The sequence below is a fragment of the Sinohyriopsis cumingii genome, chromosome 4, assembly GCF_028554795.1.
Source record: "Sinohyriopsis cumingii isolate HCF-2022 chromosome 4, ASM2855479v2, whole genome shotgun sequence".
NCBI lineage: Eukaryota > Metazoa > Mollusca > Bivalvia > Unionida > Unionidae > Sinohyriopsis > Sinohyriopsis cumingii.
In genome coordinates this window covers 62,140,395-62,162,798 of record NC_142964.1, presented here as the reverse complement: position 1 = coordinate 62,162,798, position 22,404 = coordinate 62,140,395, and the positions used below count along the sequence as shown (strand labels likewise).

Here is a 22,404-nt window from a genome sequence, read left to right as displayed (position 1 = left end):
TAATTAAAAGCGATTGCTGGACAGTATATTTGGTGTGCTGGGTTGTATCTCAAAATGCTACCATTATCATTCCTCTTTGTCTCCATACGTTTTCCACCATTTGTCTTTAAAAACTGTCGACCATAATAAAATCTTAATGTTGATTCCCGTTCGTCTCCATAACCTTTCGACCCTTTTCTGGTAAAAGTTCTCTCAGGTTGAATTCCCGTTTGTCCTGATATGTTTTCTACCCTTTTCACAGTGGGAGCCAAGTACGTCATCATATACACACTTATTACTACTGATCCACATAGGTTCCAATGGTTCTTACTAGCGAAGCATGCCCACGCACTATTGCGTGCAGTGTTTTTAACATTATTTTTGATTGATGCTTTCACTCATGTTCTCAGACTGAGATATAAAGTGATTGTGAATTTCCATGAAGACACAACTATCCTCAAAATCTAATGATATATTGTGACTTTTAAGTATAGACATATGTATATTTATTGTATCTGGCAAGGTACAAAACAGTTATTATATATAAAACATCAACATATCGCAGAATACCCAAGCCCATAAAAGTCTGTACAGCCGACAGCCTCTGCATATGAAATAGCAGTGTATTACTGGAAACCGAAACTCCAACTATTGTACTTAATATTTGCGCCCATACAACACAGAGTATTATAGAGTCAAAGGTTTTATGGGGTCAAAACTATTTATAGATTCTAAAGTTTTCATGGGGTCAAAAGTATATGGAGTCAAAAATATTTATGGTGACAAAAGTGTTAAATGGTAGAAAGGAAAATGTTAACTTTGTGATTGTTTTTGGTTGTTTCTGTATTAATGTGCACGTAAGGGAGATGTAATGTTAACATCTTTAGGTTTTATCAAACATGCACATACATGTTTTGATCAGAGGGTGTTTGATGCCTTTGGCAACCTCGCTTTAGTAGCTAATGGTGGTGGAATCGTCCGTTTCATGGCTCCTCACTTTCCAAACTGTTGGGTGATCTTCGATGTTTTTGTTAGCAGCCGCTTTATTGGTATACATAACGCACGGACGTGATGGAAACCATCCCATCGATTCAACATGCGAGAATGAAGAAAAACAATAATAAAACCTATCTAGAGAAATGTGAAAGAGCATAATTCATAGTTTCAATAAAGCAACAAAACAACGCCGTTTCAAACATCAACATGTTTAATAATAAGAAGAAGCTTGTCAAACATCAATAACAGTCAACAATTCAACAAATTCTAAATATGAACGTATTTTCAAGACTGGCAACGTTGTGGAGTCAAACTTGACTTCCAGTGATCAAAGGCATTGTCATTTTTCCATCGATGCATGCACACGTATTTCAAATGAAGATACGAAATAACCATAATGTTCACAAAATCATATTTTTACTTTTTTATCTTTACTCTATAATTCACGATATAAAAAGTCATTGAATGTTCAAATATCCAAGACTGCGTTGATGAAGAAAATAGACACAGTGTTGTCCACACACCATGGAATTTGTTCTTTTGATCTCGTTTTATTGAATCGAGATGATACATCATTTCTTCTCATAAAATCAGTTGTGATTTTTTCCAGAGACGGTGGTCCATACGAATCAAAATAGTCGATACTGTGATCGTTGAGAACGTAGACGGCTACCCATTGGGTTCTTGGGTCATGACTGTCGTTTGTGCTAATGACATAAGCTTGAATGTCTTTAGGTTTGCGATGCGGAAGTTCATCTGTAGAGACACCACATGATTCCAAAAAGCGGTATACGAAATGTGCGTCAGAAGGTAACGAAGTTCCCATGTATCATTACGTTTTTCACAGGCAATGATGAGTCATCAATTCAGTCTGACTTTTTCCTTGAAAAATGTGTGTCACGTAAGTCGAAAAACGTTGGTTCTTCTCCGTACTCTGTTGCAAGAGAGCTTTAATGCGCTTGATCCCCAAAGAAGTCAATGTTGATAACAATGGGTCACTCTCATCTTTATACCATTTTCTCCAAAATGTTCTCGTCGAAGACGAGACTTCAAGCCTCATCCAGATATTATTCCAATTTGTCTTCTTGGCTTATCATGATACCTTTATCTGTGGAATCTGACTGCGATGTTCGTATTGATATTCAAAACAATGTTTATTGGTCAGATCCGTAATTCTGTCAGCCAAATCCGTAATAAAACAGGAGGCTAAATGTTGTTCTGGTTCTGGCTATCTCGACATAATGTCTGCCTCTCTGTCTTTTTCATATGTAGTTCTTTTAACTTTTTGTTCCGGATCAAACAGATGTTCGTCACCCATCTCCAAAGCCTCTTCGTATTCAGTCTTTCTTTCCTATAGTCTAGAGTCATTGCTATGAAGATCTTGATTTCCAAAGTATTGTCAAATTCTAAACATAAGATGATGTTCAGCGTGTTGGCCAGAGTTATGCTAGCCTATATAAGTCACAAAGTGTCCATTTTCCCTTCTTCTTACAAACACTTTTTTCCCTATAAAATAATTTAGACTCAATAAAGTTTCAACTCCATAAACAGTTTTGACCGTATAATTCCATTTACATGTTAAACCTACGGACAAAGTTAGGATAGAATTTCCCAAATGTACCTATGTTTAAGCCTACTGAGGCCAAATCTAACAATGTTACTATACCATTCCCAGTTGAGGTCAGCCACTTGTAACACTATTGTCATTTGACCCCATAATGCCATTCCCATGTTAAACCTATGGACATCTATATAGTATGATATTACCCCCCAACTGGCTATCTCATGTAAGTCTATGGGCGCTCGTGCAACTACTAATCTTCCCTCGCTCTTTCTCCTGTAGGAGTAGAAGATGTCCTTGCTTTTGAATAATAACTTTCAATTCACTGCTCATGCAACAAACTGTGACTGTGTGACAAAGAAAGTAACACCTGATATATCAATAAATCAAACGTTGATATTTACACTATTCAATATTTCCGTCTGAAGTTAGATAATCCAACTCTTCCCTCAGAGGGATGTGTTTATTGAAATAATTCACGACTATGTCTTTATTGGGCGTAATTTTAATTTCATCGTTGATTTGTATTAGATACCTGCACTATTAGATTTATTTGCGGAGTACAATTTTATCGATATTAGGAGGGAATGTTGCACTGAGACTCAAAGATGTTTGTGGAGGAAAATAAATCCAATAAAACAAACAAATCTTTTTTTTATTATTTCATTACCATTGTCAATAGCTATTTTATACAACCATGTGTGAGAATTACTTTTACTATTAGAAAAATTCAAGAACGCAATATAATTGGATGTTTATTAATCCTTTATTTATAAGGTACAGATAAGGTTTAAGTAGTGTAAACGCCAATTCATGTGCCAGAAAAAAAAATATCAAAAAGGAAAACAATTAATATAGTAATATTTCTGATTGAAATTTGAATTCTTTATAAATGAGCAATTATTTATCAAGATTTGGAATTCTTTATACATGAACAGTTATTTATCAAGGGTAAAAACTATTTCATATTCGTCACACGAGGAACGACAAGAACATGAACTACAGAGACAATTTTTTTCAAGATACTGATGACATTGAACAACTACCAAATGTTGGAAATTATCAATTACAGGTATTAGGAGGTAAAGAAAACAATTGACCGATTTCAGAAGTAAAATTGGAAGGCGTTAGACGTAGGTCTGGAACAAAGGTATTGAAAAGGAACAACATTCATTTATGTATTTGTTTCAAGTTCGAAAAAGTTGCTTGTACACGTAAAATGATGTTTAATGCAATGCATTTAGAAGATACTTTAAACGGCCATCAAAACGATATTTTGGGAGATACAAAGTCATCTGAAACCTTTTTTTTGCATTCAGACACGCAGACAAATTTGACATTCGGTCTTTTCCTAACTGCTAAGAGATTACAAAAGTTTCTATAATAATGGCTTTTATTTCTGGGATTGTTCAATTACACAACACGCCACAAGGGTACCGGAGCTTCCGTCCTCTTGACTTTTGGGATTGTCAGTTAGTCCAAGGTCATCTTCGTATGCGGTGATCTGAAATGTGATAGATGCATTAGATCACGCGTGTACTCATTTAATATGAAGGTTTTGAAGCGTGTTGAATAATTTATAAGTTTAGTAATTCTGGATGTAGAAGGCATAGAAGCGAGTCACAAAGTTTTAATATTTACCTGCTAACGACGAGAATACTTTAAAAATACATCGAATACGCATTAGCTTGTCCTTTAATATACAGGTAAGAATCGTGTCTATGTATGCCATAAAAGGAGGGGGATGGGTAGAAGCTAGAATAACGCAGATCAAATGAGAGAAATGATAAAAACATAGTATATAAATGATTACAATATAATATACACATGATGACATAAGTTGTTTTTAGGATTCGAAAAGCCTGGAGCAATGGCGTAATTATGAAATATTTAGCAATGACGCAACTTGATTTTCTATTGACAAGTTTGGAAGGTAACCTTCCTAGAAGTGATGGAATAGCGGTAATTTCACGCACTTTAATAAGTGCCAGCATATAACCCTGATGTGTAGTAAAATATAATTGTAACAAAATGATTTTGAATCAGTCTGCGATAGACAGTGTCTTAAGAAATTAAAACGGCTATGCAAAAATGATGCATTAACTGCCTATATCGTTATAAAAAGTAATATCGTTCAAGCAGCCTCTCTCGTGACACCAAGAGATCGCGCATTGAGATAAAGAGAAATATCATCGACATTGACAATAACGCCCCTATTTATCATGAACGGATGGTAATGATCTCTACTAGTTGGTTATCATTTACTGTCCGTGATGTACCAGTTGTGATTGTACCCTCATGCCTACTTTGCCAGCGACATTTTAGCGTTGGAGTCTGTTACGGTACGACGGTCAGTAATACGTACAATGGCGGATAGTATCAAATAAGTATATGTACTTGTAATGTATAATCTCCCATACTCAACTTAAAAGTGTTAATTTCTACCTGTATCAAAGATGGCGGGCAGATTATCCCCCACCACCCACCCCGGAAAACGAAGCATTTACCAAAACGAAGTAACTCTCCATCCTTAATTAACGGTGGATATTATTTAATGTCTAACCTATTCCGTATTTTCTTGTCATCCCCATATGGTGGGTATCGTGCTGATGAACCGTTAAGTCTCGTATACATACATAATTACATCAGCCGGTGTTTGATATTTCTACAGTTACATGAAGGTGGAAGGTCAAAGCGCGTCAGATGTGTAGAAGATGTAATGTGTTAAAACGCAGCCGAGAGTGATCAATTTATTCTTGAATAATTAAGCGATCTTCTTTCGGGAATTACCTGCCTGAAATCGATGTGATAAACTGTTTTTTTTTTCCTTAAATTATCGATTCGAACATAGTTTTGAGAAGGCAATATGTGGATCCTTATTTTCAAATTTTGGAAAGCAATCGATTATCAATCGACTTTTCCCTGCATATGTTGTTTGGATCAAGTGATCATCGGACTTCTGACATCAAGAAAATCGCAAAATGCAGAGCTAGATCTCGAGAGCAAGCCGTGTGAGAAGTGAGCGAGTATAATTTCAGTTCATTACCACTATACGTTTGGCTCGAGGGGCGACTTCTAAGTTTTTATATGCACTAAACTTATTTAGTTCATTATATCTTGTCTGTATTTGTTTTATTTTTGTTACAAAGGTTCAGTACATTAGTTACAATTTCACATGCATCAAAAATAGCTGACATTTGCTAAACACTACCATGGACAAGACAAAATAAAACCAACAATAAAAAACAAAATATTAAAATAAAAAGAACAAGAACACGTTATGTCAGGTAAATGTCTTCGAATGATTGGGCTAGAATTATTTCTAGTTCTATAAAAGAAAAAATACTTTGCGTCTAGAACCAAGTGACGTTGTTGATGAAGTAAATAAGCCTGACGATGCATGAGGACTGTAAAGATATATGCATTTTGCTAGTTGAAATGACGAATTTATCCAATAAGACAGTACTATTATTATAGTTGTTCAAATGAATGAAACCAACTTTTAAATATGGTGTGTGCGTGTCTGGGGGTGCATGTTAGATAAGACAAAGCAACACTTTGAAGGCAGCATGCAGAGGAAAGTACTGTAAAGAGTCATGCCGAAGAATAACACCATGGTATCTAAACTGGGCCGATCCGATGGTGCGAATAAGCATATACTCGTCTGGTCTCACGTCGAATGGAACCACCTCAACTGAAAATTCAGCAGTTAGGTGGCAATGGAGCTATTTTGTCGTGCAAGAATGTCTAGGCATATTTAACAAAAAATATTTCTTTTCTGATATCTGCTTTCCAATCATTCATTCGCAGTAATATAGTGTCACTTTCAATCGCGAGCATATAAGTACAAATTTAAAATTCAAAATAAATAAATAAATAAGTAAATAAAAATCTTACCGCCAGACCCTTGCCGATGATTGAGTTAGGGCCTACTAAATTTGCTAAATGTTCCTGGCGTGTGTTTTTAACAGTTCCGTTTTCGCTGGCCTGCAAGTTTCCCAAGTCACCAAGGTGGCGCATCCTGAAAAAATGTTTATTACATTACGCAGAAATTACCTTTTTTGGTCCCATTGGACGCTAACACCTAAGCCACCCATCTGAAAAAATAGAACCCTTAATATGTGTCTATGGAACGAAACTGAGTAAACGAAAATCAACATAACAGGTGTACGTACTAACAAACGGACGAACAAGCGTAACACGGCATGATCTAGCACATTCATGATTTGACACCAAAATAAGAATTGACAATATAACGAACTGGTATTTTGACTGATTTGAATGGAGATGACATTGTATTCACTAAAATCCAGTAACTCGATAGTAATCCGCCCTAGAATGTAGAGGTTATACAAATACTTGCGTTCTTGTTTATATATGTGTAAGGAAAATCCCGTTAATATCAAAATATTGGTTTGGAAAACATTTGTCTATACTTAACTTTTGAATTCTACTCGTTGAAGAAAGCAAAACAATTCATTAAACCGTCGTACGGTTTGGGGAAGGGTTGATAACATAATTCCAGGTAAACTTCTGCAGAACATAACCAATTATGATAAATTATGCTGGGTGTTCTAGCAGTGTCTTTATTGCCTTAATACATCTAAATATCACCAATACTTATTTTCAGTATTTAAGAAGCATTTCGCGTAATGCGAAGCCTTTTCTGGTATTATGTGGTAAACTTAGTCATGTGCAAAAGGTTAACGCAATCACTGGACTATGATAAGATAAGAACATTGTCATCTATTTTATTCCATGGTGAGTAGTCCACTGGAAAATCCCATTACCAAAACAAACGACATTACTGTACTTACAACAGTGCTAGCAACTGAGCTACATGACGAATGTTAATGTTAACGCCTGCATCCAGAATGGCAACACCGTAGGAAAAGTGAAAATTATTTTTCTTCTAGGCTGGGCAGGCAAGACAAAACCTACCTTTAATTACAGTCAGTACCATCGTCGTCAAGTAATTGTTTCTGTTATCTGGCTATTCACTATACAAATTTATATTATATTCCTACACTGACCACATCAGCAGACAAATGTGTATGTTAGCAGTGTACGAAAAATAGTCCCACATACTAGATCTCATTACTGTGTTGTAATTGCATATTAAACTCAGTACAAGAAACCGGCAATTTATTTCCCACCGGTGGGTGGGCCTGGGAGTTTCTTGTAAATATTTTTGGCTCTCAAATGACTTTCATTGATGGATTTTGAGTATTCTCATGACGAAGACCACTAAAGTATAATCACAGAAAACAACGTAGATGACTAACCTCACAAAACTTGAATTATTGATCTGAGTAAGCTGGTCATTTTTGTGTGATCAAGGTAGAATACTGCGACATTAATCTCAATAAAAAAATATAAAAAAATTAAAAAAAATGGATCCAAAACAATTTTTGGTTTAAGAGAGAAACATTATTTATGAGTGTTCCTATCTAAAGAAGGCTTATATTTTATATTGTCGCTGACAAATAATTTAACAATTTACCAATAAGCTCTGATATCAACATTACCAAATATGCACTCAACGTTCATTGTCATATTTCAATTTTATAAAGACGAGATGCATATCGATATTTGTCGTATCGCGCGTCATGTATCGAAATATATGTACACACACACACACACACACACACACACACACACACACATATATATATATATATATATATATATATATATATATATATATATATATATATATATATATATATAAATCCCAATCGATTTATCTCTTTGTACTCGACAGCAATTTTTTTAAATTGCGGGTCCCTCAAATAAACATTCATCAGCAGATTTACGTGTTGTGGTGTGCCGCCATGTCATACTGTGCGAATCCTAAAATAGTTAGCGTTCTACTAAAGGGTGGGATCTAATATTGTTACGTATATCCATATTATGTTTGTTAGTTCGCCGGATTATTGGTTGTAAGGGTCATCTTGTAAATACTATATAAAATAGCTTATTGTATCCATGATTGTGAGGTTCTACTTTACGATTAGGTAATTTGTAAACAAATTACGTACCTTCAAATAGTGGATTTGTATTTAGGATGAGGTCATAGACTGAGTGAACATGGTATTGAGGCCTTTTGGAAGCTGTATAAACAATTTAGTTAACGAATTGGAGTTCAAGTCATGTGTTTTCCCCTAGGAAATCCTGTGTCCTAATTTCGGATTGGTCAGCTGCTAAAGGACTTGACCATGTTGACAGTTAAAATGATATATGCATGAGTATTCGACTCTCGTTCTCGTTCTCAATGTTATCATTGTGTTTTATATAAGAGATGTTCACCCGATAATTAGTTATCACTAACTTTAAGATCAGTCTTAATGAAGTCATTTATTTGTGTTTAATTATTTTTGACAGGATTTAATATATTTATTTAAATTATTCAACGGATTGACAAAGTGATCATATACTTGTGGATATAATTTTACTGGAGTTACAGAGAATTCATTCTGCTACATCAAGACTGTTAGCACGTGAAACTATTCCAGACTATTGGCACATTAGCATTCGGACCACCAGATAAACGTGTTTGGAATAATCGATACTTTTGGACTTGCGATATAAATTTTATATATATTTCGGATTTCATTCACCATACTGTAAGTTATTTTAGATTTTTCACTTTGTATTCTAGGTAAATAAATGATAGTTAAATTTTAAAAAATATGTTGTCTTTCACGTTTTTATTTTACTTAGTTTAAGACCATAACAATATGTCAAGGTCTTTTAGGAACAACTCATAAGAATATTAATATAAAAAAATCAATTATTGTATCATCTACATTATTCCAAATAAAAGTCGATTAGAAGTTTATATTATCTCATTGGAACATATAATTTACATATGTATCACACCACCACCTTCAATATACAACATGATCCTGAAACAGATCCTGCTATATTGCGGAGAAACATTCGTTTTTCATAAAACATTCATATGTCCAGGTTTTGAACTTTATCTAAAATAAATCAGGATTTGTCCAATGTTTGCACAAACTAAGCCTTGACAAGTGTGGTAAATTCTGGATCGACGGTGTGTGTGTGTGTGTGTGTGTGTGTGATTTGGACTTTTAACGTAGCTTTAACAAGTTTTCAGTCATATCGCTACGATGTCTGCAATGTGGCAGTTTATAGTGTTGCCTACCACTGGGGCATCATGCCGCAGACATGTATGATGATGTCCCATCCAGTCACATTATCCTGACACCGGGCCTACCAGTCCTAACACTAACCTGCTAGTACCATTTTTATAACTCTTTGGTATGACTCTACCAGGGATTGAGTCCAGGACTTCCCGCATCCGAGGCGGATGCTCTAAGTACTAGGCCACCGAAGCGGTTCATGTATTGACGGATTTATTGAAATTTGTTTTTACATTTGAATAATATTGGTATGAAACGACTTTGTTTCTTTGCAATAATTTCCCTATTCCACGTAACACATATGCTTGAAATATATAATTAAAGTTGATTACATTCCTTTCCTAGTACTGTTTTACCACTGACAGTTGTTGACTGTATCGACTTCCACCTTGTGAGATAATGTTTTAAGATGTGAACTCAATTAGGGAACTGAATGATGTTGTACTAGCACAGAAAAGACTTCTCGAGGGAATACGGTTTATATTGCAAATCGCGGCATGTAAGTAAAAGCGTTTTGTATTTGTTGCACTTTATCCTTACCTTTATATATATTTTACAAGAGTAAAAGAGCTTAGCTTTGTATCTACATGTTGGCATTCGTTTTCGAAGGATTTATCTTCGTACTTTGTTGCTTCACTTTATGAAGAATGTATCAAATAATTATCATCACATATCCTATATTGTGAGAATGCACATCCGCTAAGCTCTATGTATATTTACATCTTGTTTGGCAAAATAGAAGGGCGCATAGAATGATTTCGGTATGCGCTGATTTTGCAAGATTTAATATTGAGATTCACAACTTGCACAGCTTAACCTATACTCAATGAAGATGAATGAACTCATCGCATGGAACACACAAATTAAAATAAACTTCAATGTGGTTATATATGTAAATGTTATCGTCAACATAAGACGCACTAACCCACGTCTGGTTGAGCAGGTTCGTGTAGTAATCATACGTTATCGTAAACGTTTAAGCTGATATTTTATTCGCTCATCCTTTATCTACATTATGGATGAACACGTACATTCTTGTGCACTGTCGAATGTATGCGATGTGCTCTCAGACATTTTGTGCGTTACTTACTCGTGTGTATCTCTTGCAGCACCATGTAGTGTATTGAGAGGGTTAAAATGGAGACCCATCGATTCACATCCGTTACTTGTGTCATTTAATTCATGTATATGTATACCGTGATACGGACCTCCTTCAAGCACAAAGAGTCCCTTGATGTCATACTGAATAACTAGATTCCCCAATCTTCTGCAATCTTGGCTCTAATAAATCAAATTTTAAAAAAATGGCATACAATAAAATAACCTGATTACAGATAGATGCAATAGGATAATGTATAGAAGAGCCAAAGCAATTCTTGGTCAGATTGGAGAAACACATTTGGAAGCTGACATAAAGTTAATAACATCATTAAAGAGAAAATTATATAATAGGACAGCACAGATGTGGGCGTAATACGATTCATTAAATCAAACAATGCCCGATTTTAGTTCATATACTTCGACGCAATGGGAGGTGATTACTTCTTCAGTGAGTTAAACTCCCAATTGAAAAAGGGACAAACAGAATTTTGTTAAGACACTGGATGTTTGCCATATTATGTATATATGTATGCATCTGTGTGCGTGGATGGGCTGCACTTAGAGGCGATCTTGATTACTAATACTTTATTTCCAATTTATACTTGATCATCTAGATTCAGAAAATTCTGATGAATAACGATCCACCATCTCACTTATTACCAGCACTGATAGTGCTACAACTATTGCTGCTGCTACTACCACTGCTACTAATTTCAACACCAGGTTTACCATTACAACCAACACCACTACTACCACTTCCATACTAACCACTCTTTGCTGAAAACGCACGGTTCCATTGAATATATAACTAAGATGGGGGTATTCTGGAAGATTGGGTTTTAAACTGCATACAGCTTTAACTGAAAGTAGAAATGCAGTTTGATGTAATGTGAAACAAAAAACATATATTTTATATTTTTTCTGAATTTGCTAGTCTCTAGGAAGAAAAATATAATACTTTACAAAATGTTGGACTGCGTTGAGTCATTCAGTAGTATTAAATTTGTGTACCAATATACATTATGAGTAGATTATTATTTATGCGAAATCAAAATTTTTGAGAACAAACTATTTAGATTCTGGTGTGTAGACTGTTTCCTTATCGATTGTGCAAATCCTAACATTTTATATTAGTAGCCAAACTTCTCATACAGGCCGCAAAGAATTATAACACCTACACATTCAACCTAGTTTGCTAATGACGATAAATATTTTTCAGGCAATTCTAGTTTAATTATTACATTTTTTGAATGACTGTAGTTCCATTTAGAGGGACTTTAGGAAGAATACACACTCTTTACTATTTAATAACATCGGGTTTGCATTAAACATTCATTTACTCTGAGCAATCCAAAGCTTTCTGACCATGTTAATGAACATAATTTTATATTAGTATTATTACACAATACAGATTTGTGCTAATTATTAAATCCATTACAGCCTCTCGATTAACTTAAGTTGTGAAGACTTTTTACTGTAAAAACGAAGTTGTCCCACTAGATTATAAATTATCGAGATAACACAACATTGATAACACTTATTAGAAGTTTGTACGACTAGATTATAAATCCTCGATCTAACCCAACCGTATTAAGACTTATGGACGTTATCCGACTAGAATATAATTTTTAACATTTTCTAGTAGATTTACACTTTATTTCCATCCTTTTCCTCAGAATGGTGCCTCTGCTTTTAAATTACACTTTCCAATCTCGCCTTAATAAACGGTACATTTATCTTCGCAAACATTTCTCCAAGAAAACGTTTCATGATTAATGGGGCTCACGTAGATGAGATATTTTATATAGTTCTGCATACATATTAATACCTGTTTGTATTTGTGATCCCCTTTAAAGAAATCCCATGCATAAGTGAGTAGCATCGAAACTCCTTAATATTGTCATGATGTTAGACTAGGACTCTCGCATCTGATTTGTATTGTATTTTTATCATCAGAAAAATCTCTTTTATACTACCTTGAAGCTTTCAAAGCACTTGCCATTTTGTCGTTTGCATCCAGATTATGTATTTTACTTATTTGCTTGCTGAGCACTTTGTTGATGAATTTACATTTGTGCTATTCCATATTGCTAACTGTAGCAAGTATACGTTTCCCTCTTTTACGCAAACGTTATTTTATAAAACAAATTTCATACAATTACACCATTGAATCGAATTAGTTTTCATGCTCTTTATACTAGCCAAAAATAAACATTCTGACTCTTAGTCAATTCATATATATATATATATATATATATATATATATATATATATATATATATATATATATATATATATATATATGAAACGCATAAAGAAAATAGCATTTACCCTTTGTTAAATGGAAATTTGGATTTATGAAGTATATTTTATTTGAAATGGTTAATATAAAGAGAGTATACAATTCAATATAATGCATGATTTGTTTCTGCCAGTAATATACAACATTACGTTTCAGTAACAGTCTAACTGAAACCCACAACAAAACCAACATTGTTATGTAGTGCTGAAATAGGTCAGATCAAGAAGATTGGTCTTACCTATTTCCTTCGTACAATCTATTGTAGGAGCCGCATCAACTCTCTGCAACGATACCACAGCTGTCAATAGCACAGTCTTAATTACTTCATACGCCATCTTGACACAGTATATGTCTACAACATACACATACGGTCTATGTGCAACTTCTAACAACACGCCATCATTTATATCGATGCAAGGACCAATACCACCCCCATGGATTGTGTACGCCCTAAACTGAAGGAAGAGGCTTTAGCGAGAGTTTTTAATATATAATTCGATTAGTCCAGTCATCACATTCAGAAAATATGAATAGTTAGCTTCTCGGATCACTTATACAACCTAATAAATCTAAAGCTTTGACATGCAGATATCCAAACCGTTAAATATTTATGATACGATTAGATTTTCTCGGATAGTATTCATGGAAGTTTTAGGTAACAACGACCTATTCCAGGCATTACACGATTCTGTCACTTCGTTTAATTACTATTCTGTTCAACTTTATCAGTTAAACTAATCATAACTAATGTGTCTTCGGTATGAACATATCACGTTATTTCAGGATATTTGCATTTTAGGTTGGTTGAGAATTCTGGATCGTAAGGTAAAGTCAATAGTTGCTTTTACATATGCAGATAAACTTGTGGGCGGGGGGGGGGGGATAGGAGAGTATTATAGAAGACCCTTGATGCTAACAATCATTTCTCGCGTACATCATTCCTTAAAGTTGAAAATGTATTATGAGTCACGAGACTTAATCCGGTCAAGCTTTACGGGAGACAACCAAGTCGTATAGGTGAAGGTTCATGTTGTAGAATTCTGTCTCATATTGCCAAATGATTGATCGCAAGTCTTTTAAAGAGGATGGGTGGTGCGTTAATTGTCATCAATACTGCTACTCTGCTGGATATCATCAGTGAACACGATGTCAATCAGGAAATAGTAATTGGATATATAGTTAAAATAATTAGATTATTTGAAAATTGCAATATTTTGAGCTGCACCGGAGAGAGCTCCCATTTTCGCTAAAAAGAACACTTCCTTGCATACAAGGAAATCTTGTCCACACTGCAAGTATATGTGACTCTTATCAACACATATTGTTGTTGTTAGGATCCTTAATGCATACCCAATTTTATTAAATTTTCTTTTAAAACTGGTTCTTTAGCGTCCCTTCTGGTAGGCCTGAAAATATGCGAATATAGTTTCTGGGCAATAGTACATGTTGTTTGCATGAAAATATCATGTTTATTCACAGGATAAAGGCCAGGTTAATCTTCGGTTAGATCAGCAAACTCAATCACGTCAACCAGATTAGACGAGGTCAAAGCATGGGCAATGTTCATCCTATGGCATTCTTTTGAAGCTATATCCTCAATTGTATTAATACGTATTTCCCTTTACTCACCAATCAAAGCCAGTATTTTTGTTTTACTTTTTCTTTTTGAAAGAACGATGATTTATTATTTAAACACTTGACATCACCCATCACCGATCAGCCAAGATTTCTAAGTTTTATATTATAAATTTTATTCAGTCATCTACTAACAACTAATGGGTATCGAAAGGAAAAGCAATATCAGATATATTTGGAATAGTGATACATTCAGTATGTGTCAATATATATCACACTAAAGAATAAAGAATGATATATGTAAACAAGTGATAAATGATGTGGTTACAGTACTGCCCTAACATCATATTGTTCTAGTATTTCGAGTAAACAAGTAGAAAGGAATTTAAGAAAAAGGGTAATTAATGCAGACTTGTTCCAGCGGAACATAATTGACTTACTATGCGTGAACATAAATCAAGGCTCAACGAATATGTCATAAATTGATGAAAACAATACTGAGGCAAGCATACCGATCAATTATTAAGAGTCTAAAGTACAAACGTCAACAATTAATAGTAAATGCTAAATTCATTTGATTTTACTAATCATTTTAAAATGTCCGCAGATCAATTTGCAAACATTTGCAAGCCGGCAAATCAGCTTTAGTGTCTTGTATCCCATGTTACCTAATAAATAAATCTATGCTTACAATGAGTGAATAGTCGATGAAAAGAACTTTTATTTCATGAACCTAATAGGGTTATAGGCAGTACAACCTTTAAGTTTCAAACCCTAGTACTTGTGCAAGCCTGGATAAATTATTTAATGCATTTGCAATATATAGTTACTGAATAAAGAATAACAGAGAATTTATATTATACTTCACGGATTAATTGCACATTTTCGTATTTAAGGAAACATATATTGTGACTTTGTTTAATTTCAAATGGATTCGATTATAAGGTAAGATACTTGTTCGAGTTTAAACTTGTTATAATTGGCAGTAGATGTGAAATAGTCCATGCGATAAATTCGTGTATAATACTGTGGGGTGCAAACCTAAATGCAGTAATGATTTTTTTTGTACATGTCATTGCAAAAATGTTGCAGGATACCGGGAATGTATGTTATTACCGGGTTTTTTTAAAAACATTTTCAGTATAATATTGACACTGGTATGATGCATATCGTCTTAATACTAAATGTCGACAGTGCTGAAAATAATTTCAACAAGTATATATGGGTTACAAAAGGGATCGAATACATTGAAGACTAACGTCTGAAGTGGAAATTAAGGACAAATTCATCTAAAACAAAAGTTATGATTGTTCGAAAAGGTGGTAGAGTTGTTAAAAACAAGTGGGTGTATTACGATGGAACAGAAACTGTCAGGGAAGTATGTTCTTTATAATTTGTCTTTAATACGGGTGTCTAATTATTTAAACTGCAAAAACATCGGTCTTTAAGCGTCGAAATCTTTGTTTATATTGAACAAGTACCTAGGTAACTTTTAGTATATATCACCAAACAATTAACAAAATGTACAATTTCTAAAACGACTTCAAACAATCTACCACATCAGATAATTATTAAATAATTATTTTCGATTTTACTGCTGTAAATGTGTTCACTTTCTTCCCTGTTTCTTTATTGTGATTGATCGCAATTTTGTTCTCTTTTATTCTCGTATTTTCCAAATTGTGTGATGGGAGTTTTGAAATAGTTAACATACATTTAATGATTCATATTTTAGATTCTAATTCATACTGGAGATGTTAAGTTTAAAAAATAACTGTCTCCTTCCTATTTTTCCGCAAACATAGGTGCCGTGTCAATCAAATACTGGTTTACCTCAATGGAAAGGTGATTCTCCGTTAAAAAATTCAAATTTAAAATAAACTATTTTTACAGCGCATAACAGCGGAAACAACTAAAAGTACGGAATGAACATCCACATTGTAAACTAGATCTCTTGAATTGATTTGTAACAACACTTAAATAAAATTTCATTTTTATAAATCGCAATACTTAGGACCACGCTGCAGAGCATCAAATTTTTGTTAATGACATTATTTACTGATTATACTTTCCACAAAAAATAATTGGCACATTTATAAATAGTAACATTTAGAGGCATGACGGTTTGCATACGATTTCTGTCCAAATAAGAACACCAGCCATTTCACAGCCATGTCAATATAATGTTTGTGGACATGAGGTTAATGATGATAAAAAATGTTTATGATGTTTATATAACAAAATAGTCCTGATGCTTCACTTTCTTTTGTCATCTGAATAAACTCTGGTGCAGAAAAATATCAAATTTTCAGGAGCTGCGATAACCGAAGTTCTTTTCCTTTGAATCCACGACAATAGGCCGGTTATGGCCCGGTTGCACTTTATCGGAGAAGCAATGTTACATGACCTTAAGAAAGACACTAAAACGGCTAATGCTAGACCATGGCCAACACACGTTGCACCTCATTTTTGTCAATTGCATTCTAATTACACAATTCCTTGTGTTAACCAGCAATAAGAGGTTATTTGTGCTGTTTTAATGTCTAGTTCATTTTATTAAAAGATACAATTCACCTTTCAATTATCCTTGTCAACTTGTTTTATGAAAAAGATTCGAAAATACGATTTATTTTTGTAGAAATGGGGTGTACACTTGAAACGCCTGATATCAACCATTAACCAGAAATCCAAAGTTGCAAGTTATCAAATTCGAGAATACAGCATAAGACTTGAATAAGAATAGGATGTTTCTATCTCTCAAAGTTTTCGCTCTAAACCGTGGCAAAAAGTATTTCGTCTGCATTGATTACATAGGGAGACAGCAAACTTAGATTATGCATTTATTTATTCCAGTTTTATGTTTATATACGTATTCAGTTCATGTTATGCTCGTTACCAGCAGTATGTATACTAAATCGTTGTGAGAAAATCCACTGGTTTGGTTGTCAACTACCTTATTTAGACCAAACTAGAAAATATCAGAAATTATTTATGTTTACATGTTCTATTTTAAGTATGCTTGGCTAGGGGATGGCGTACGTATTCGGTAGCAAAGACCGCTGTTATGTAGGACTTTGACAGAATCACTTTCATTAGTACACGGATTCAAGATATACGCTAATTTCACTACTCCAGTAATATCTCACTCAGTCTCCACTCGGTCTTTAGAAATGGCAGAGAAGAAAAAGACTCACACATATTAAGTTAACAAAGTTAAAACGTAACGCGTTGCAGTTTTCAATAGTGAAACCTACGCAACAGTTAAGTAAATGGCATTGACTTAATATCATATTCCAGACCTTATCGATGATGACTTCAGCATTTTATGTTACTAATTGTCAAGATCGAATATTCGGACGACGAGTTGCCGGTCTCTATATATCATATAGTATTTAAATAAATAAATGTATCTAGTCATAAATTAAACATCTAATAAGATTTTCATAAAAATTTTCGAAACTGCTGTTAATTCATGTTACTTCATATGAAGATTATTGCAATGGAATTATAATCATTTAAGCTTGTATCATGACTAATGCTAATAGCGATGTGCCATTATTTACTTTGTCTTCCACTCTCAAAGTTCCTTACCATTCATTCTTGAACGCTTCATCCTATAAATTACCATTTTAAATTGTGCACGGAAAGGGAACAAGTTGCAAAACAAGAGAAAATAAAAATCCGATCACCGGTCTCAGAAGCCTTTGCGACCGCATAAAATCATTCTTTAGTATGAATGAAGTGAATTAAGTGCATATAATTCACTAGTATACTAACAAAAATGTCTTAATCAATGTTATCTCTGACTGAGGACTAGCAGAACTAAAAGATGACGATATATAATATATTTGGTGTTGATTGTCTGAATGTTTCGACTGAATATCCCAGAGTGGAAAGCTGTCGTTTTCTCGACTGTCAAATTGCTGAAAGAAAATGACCTGAATAAGAACTAGTTTGATCCTCTCTAAGCTGGCTTAAACAATGTATATGGTGGAATTACAGTTAATAATTTTCTTGACAGCATCTTACCTGCGTACTGGCACTGACACACATCAATGTGCATCACGAATGAACGACGTAGCATTAGAAAGAGAAACTTAAATGCAGAGAGATGATAGGGCAATGCAATTAAAATTGCAGGTGGAACACACTTCACACCCACCCCTTTAAATACATGTTCAAGTTTTTATCTTGCCATATATATTAGGTAAGTAGCCCCTTTAAAGAAATATAACAAACCACAACGTGATGATTATTTTTTTTTTGTTAATCTATTATCTTCAATGGCTATGAATTGATACTTGAAGCATTTCTACGAAGGTTAAAATTTCGGAATCGTAAAATATAAACTAGACTAACCCATATCTGATTTGCAAGGAAAAAGGACGACTGCTTGATAGGAGATGCTCAGGCAACAAGGTTGATCAAAAGAATGATAGCGATGTCAAGACCAATCTTGATGAGCAAAACAATCGAAAATGCTGCTCGAACAGCAGATGACTACTACTTCACTCATTTTCATTTCTCAATAAGTCTTCCTCAGCAGATGTATGATAAAAATATTTCACTCTCATACGAGTACTTTCAAATCTCAATTTGACGCAACAACTAGGAATAAAACATCTGATAAGACAGATGAGAAATTCGTATCTCTTGTTGTACGAACAAAGGTGGACATCATTTCTGATTGATAAAGACTGAAACATAAGTAAAAGAATAAAGACAGAGCTATCCCAAATGCTCTCATTTTGAATAGGGCACGTTCATGGTCATGTATTGAAAGTAGTTCTAGGTCATCAGTCTGATTTGTTATGGAGACTTTTATGAACCATTCATGTCGAATGATTCTATATCCCTTACTTGCGATTATGGCAAGCCTATTTCTATTAAAACATTAAGGGACAGGTGAGCCTCTTATGATCTGTCACGTATTTTGATTGTGTCTGAGACGTCTTTTCCTGGTGAACGTATTCTTATTAGATGAGCAGAGAGCGGCTTTGTTAATGTTTTTCTCCACTGTTTCGATTTAAAAGTATCACTATGGATATAAATAGCTTGTTTAGTCAAGTGTGTTGTCTCACCTCGTTCCACATCGACTTATGTCTGAGACGAAGGTGACGACCTTTTGCTAGAGAAGATACGGCACATAACAAATTTACGTTGGAACGACACACATGTACCTATAATGTGATGTTCTATTGGTTTCCTAGCAGCATAGACCTTAAAATTTATATTAAAAAAATATAAGCGTGAAAAACGAAAACTTGCATCTTTATGTCCAGTGGTTTAATCTATATATACGATGTGTATTTCCCTAAACGATTTTACAATGACGATTTTGATGATATTCGTAAAACGTCGTGAGCCGAACGTTACCGATATATTATTTTTTCGAACCGATTCAAAGTATTTCTAAACCAATGCATACTATTTCGGATAATAACTTAGTTTCCTTTCATAGATTTGTCTAGGTTATGGAAGATATGTACAAGTAGATGGAAAAATGTTGTCAAAGGTATGTTGTGGAAGACAGGCCTTGAGACGTTGAATGAACTTAGCAATGAATTGATATATGGCACTTCTCAAGACAACACAATTTTATATATACAAAGTATCCCCCACCCAATATAATAAAGACACATCACATATTACAGTCATAGCGTGCAGAATGTGTTCTTCTTTCATTGAGTTCTGGTCCTGCAGCTATTGGATCGGATGTAGGAACAGACTTAATATTGTCACGCTAGTGAAGCTCAGGATACATAGCCACATATTCTTCCCGTTTTTATTCCGATGTGCATTGATTGTTTTCTCTTTGTTGCAATATCAAGAGAGATAAATTTACCTATGTGTCATTGGGTGATTCAATACAGTCTCATACGTTACATTGTATCTGCTTCGGCAAGAGCTGTAGTTATTCAAATCACAAATTCAAAATTTAGTTTTGACTTGCTTCATTCAATTTCCATCTTTTCTACCTGTATCATGCACGTGGATGTTTGTAAATATACTGCAGGGATTGCCAAAAAGACACTGAATCGCTTTATGTATATTCTGTGTTGTTTATAAGGAGCTTAGTCTACCGCCAACATGTATTTATAGCTGGACGCATACAAAAAACAAATATATTTTTGTATGTGTAGACCAATCGATTTGGGTGCAGAACGACAAGAAAGGGGCCTGACGTCTTTCTTTGCATAGGAGTAAACAAAGCTGACATATACCCTCATTTTGTCTCATGTCTCATTTTCCCTTGTATAGTCCGCGCATTCGTTTTTAGGGGATCTTTTTAAAGACCTCGTCAAAAATAAATCTGACCACTTATGCGTGAGGTCCATGCTAACTTCAAATTCTTTTTAATTTTTAATAATAGTAACAAATCATTCAGTCTTCTGTGTCCCGTGTGACCGCTAATGCTTTCTTGCTCTCATGAGGTAGGCTCAGCATAAGAATCAAGTACAATGAAGATAAGTCGCAACAATTTGGAAAGGTGAATTCAAACATCTTATTCAGACAGCCCTGTTGCAGCTGCGCCACATACTTCACAATATATATGATGGAGGTGTAGGGGGCGTTCGTTGGTGGTGTGTGTGTGAATATTCTCGACGTAAACCATTTTCTGAAAATACCGTCATCTTAATGGGAATTTTGATTAAATTCGTAAACAAGATCCATTCTACTTTCTTACATTGTAGCGAATCAACTTGACAACTATCAGGTAGACCTTGAATTTCCAAGGGAATACAAATATCCGCAACTCAAATCCAAGTAAACATGTTTACAGATATACTTTTAAGTCTACAGCCAGGGACAAAAAATAGCTATCTAATATGATGCTTACAAAATGAATTATGCAATCATGGGCGAAAGGAAACACGCAATAAAAATATAAATAATAATAAAGAATATATATATATATATATATATATATATATATATATATATATATATATATATATATATATATATATATATATATATATATATATCATAAATCTCTTCTTTACTTATTAGTCTCATATACATATGATATTATAATAATACAAAACTACACCGGTTGATGTCTTATGAATGTCATAAGATATATACAAAATAAGGCAATATAGTACTTCAATAAACGTGAAAGTTAATTTCAGTCACATTGCATACCCTCGTTTAAATCCTCAGAGTGTGGGATGTGTACAATTTAATTGACTGAATGATTACCAGGGCAATCTCTATCAGGATACTACTTTAACATATTTATATGGCAAAGTTGATTCTGTTTCCCCCTCCCTGGAGTATTGATGATGTAACTTACGTTACTGTCTTTTAAACTGTATAAGGACCATAAAACTTAGCCTGAAGAGGATTTCGAGCTATTGGCAAGAGGCTATGAACTCTATCATTAAGCTGACAACGCTGTTCTTGTACATTTCTGTCACACCTTAATCTCGGTTTTGCTTGAGTGGAGCAAAGATTAGTTCCTGATGCTTCGCAAGCCTTTGACAACTTACATTTGAATCAAGAGACATTGTCAGGAACGTTAATCTCTGAATCTCCGATTGGAAAAGAAAGTTCGCTTTTAATACCCTCAATGGTCCATGGACAATATGTGGAAACACTAGTTCAAAGGAATATAATCCAAAGATTATGGAACTGATTCCCTAATAACAAACAAATAAACACTATCATCCCAATCCTTTCCTGTATAAAATCAATATGGTCGATTCTTTCTAAAG

The 22,404-nt window shown here is 34.2% G+C and overlaps 1 protein-coding gene across 1 annotated transcript; it reads right to left on the bottom strand.

Moving 5' to 3' along the window:
- Positions 1-3,280: 3,280 nt before the first annotated feature.
- Positions 3,281-13,524, bottom strand: LOC149801295 (uncharacterized). The gene is made up of 5 exons (XM_089954296.1): positions 13,347-13,524; positions 11,575-11,666; positions 10,796-10,986; positions 6,434-6,557; positions 3,281-4,040 (listed from the first exon to the last, which is right to left on the bottom strand). The coding sequence occupies exons 1-5, from the start codon at positions 13,441-13,443 to the stop codon at positions 3,930-3,932; spliced, it is 615 nt and encodes a 204-aa protein (XP_089810422.1). The 5' UTR covers positions 13,444-13,524; the 3' UTR covers positions 3,281-3,929.
- Positions 13,525-22,404: the final 8,880 nt, after the last annotated feature.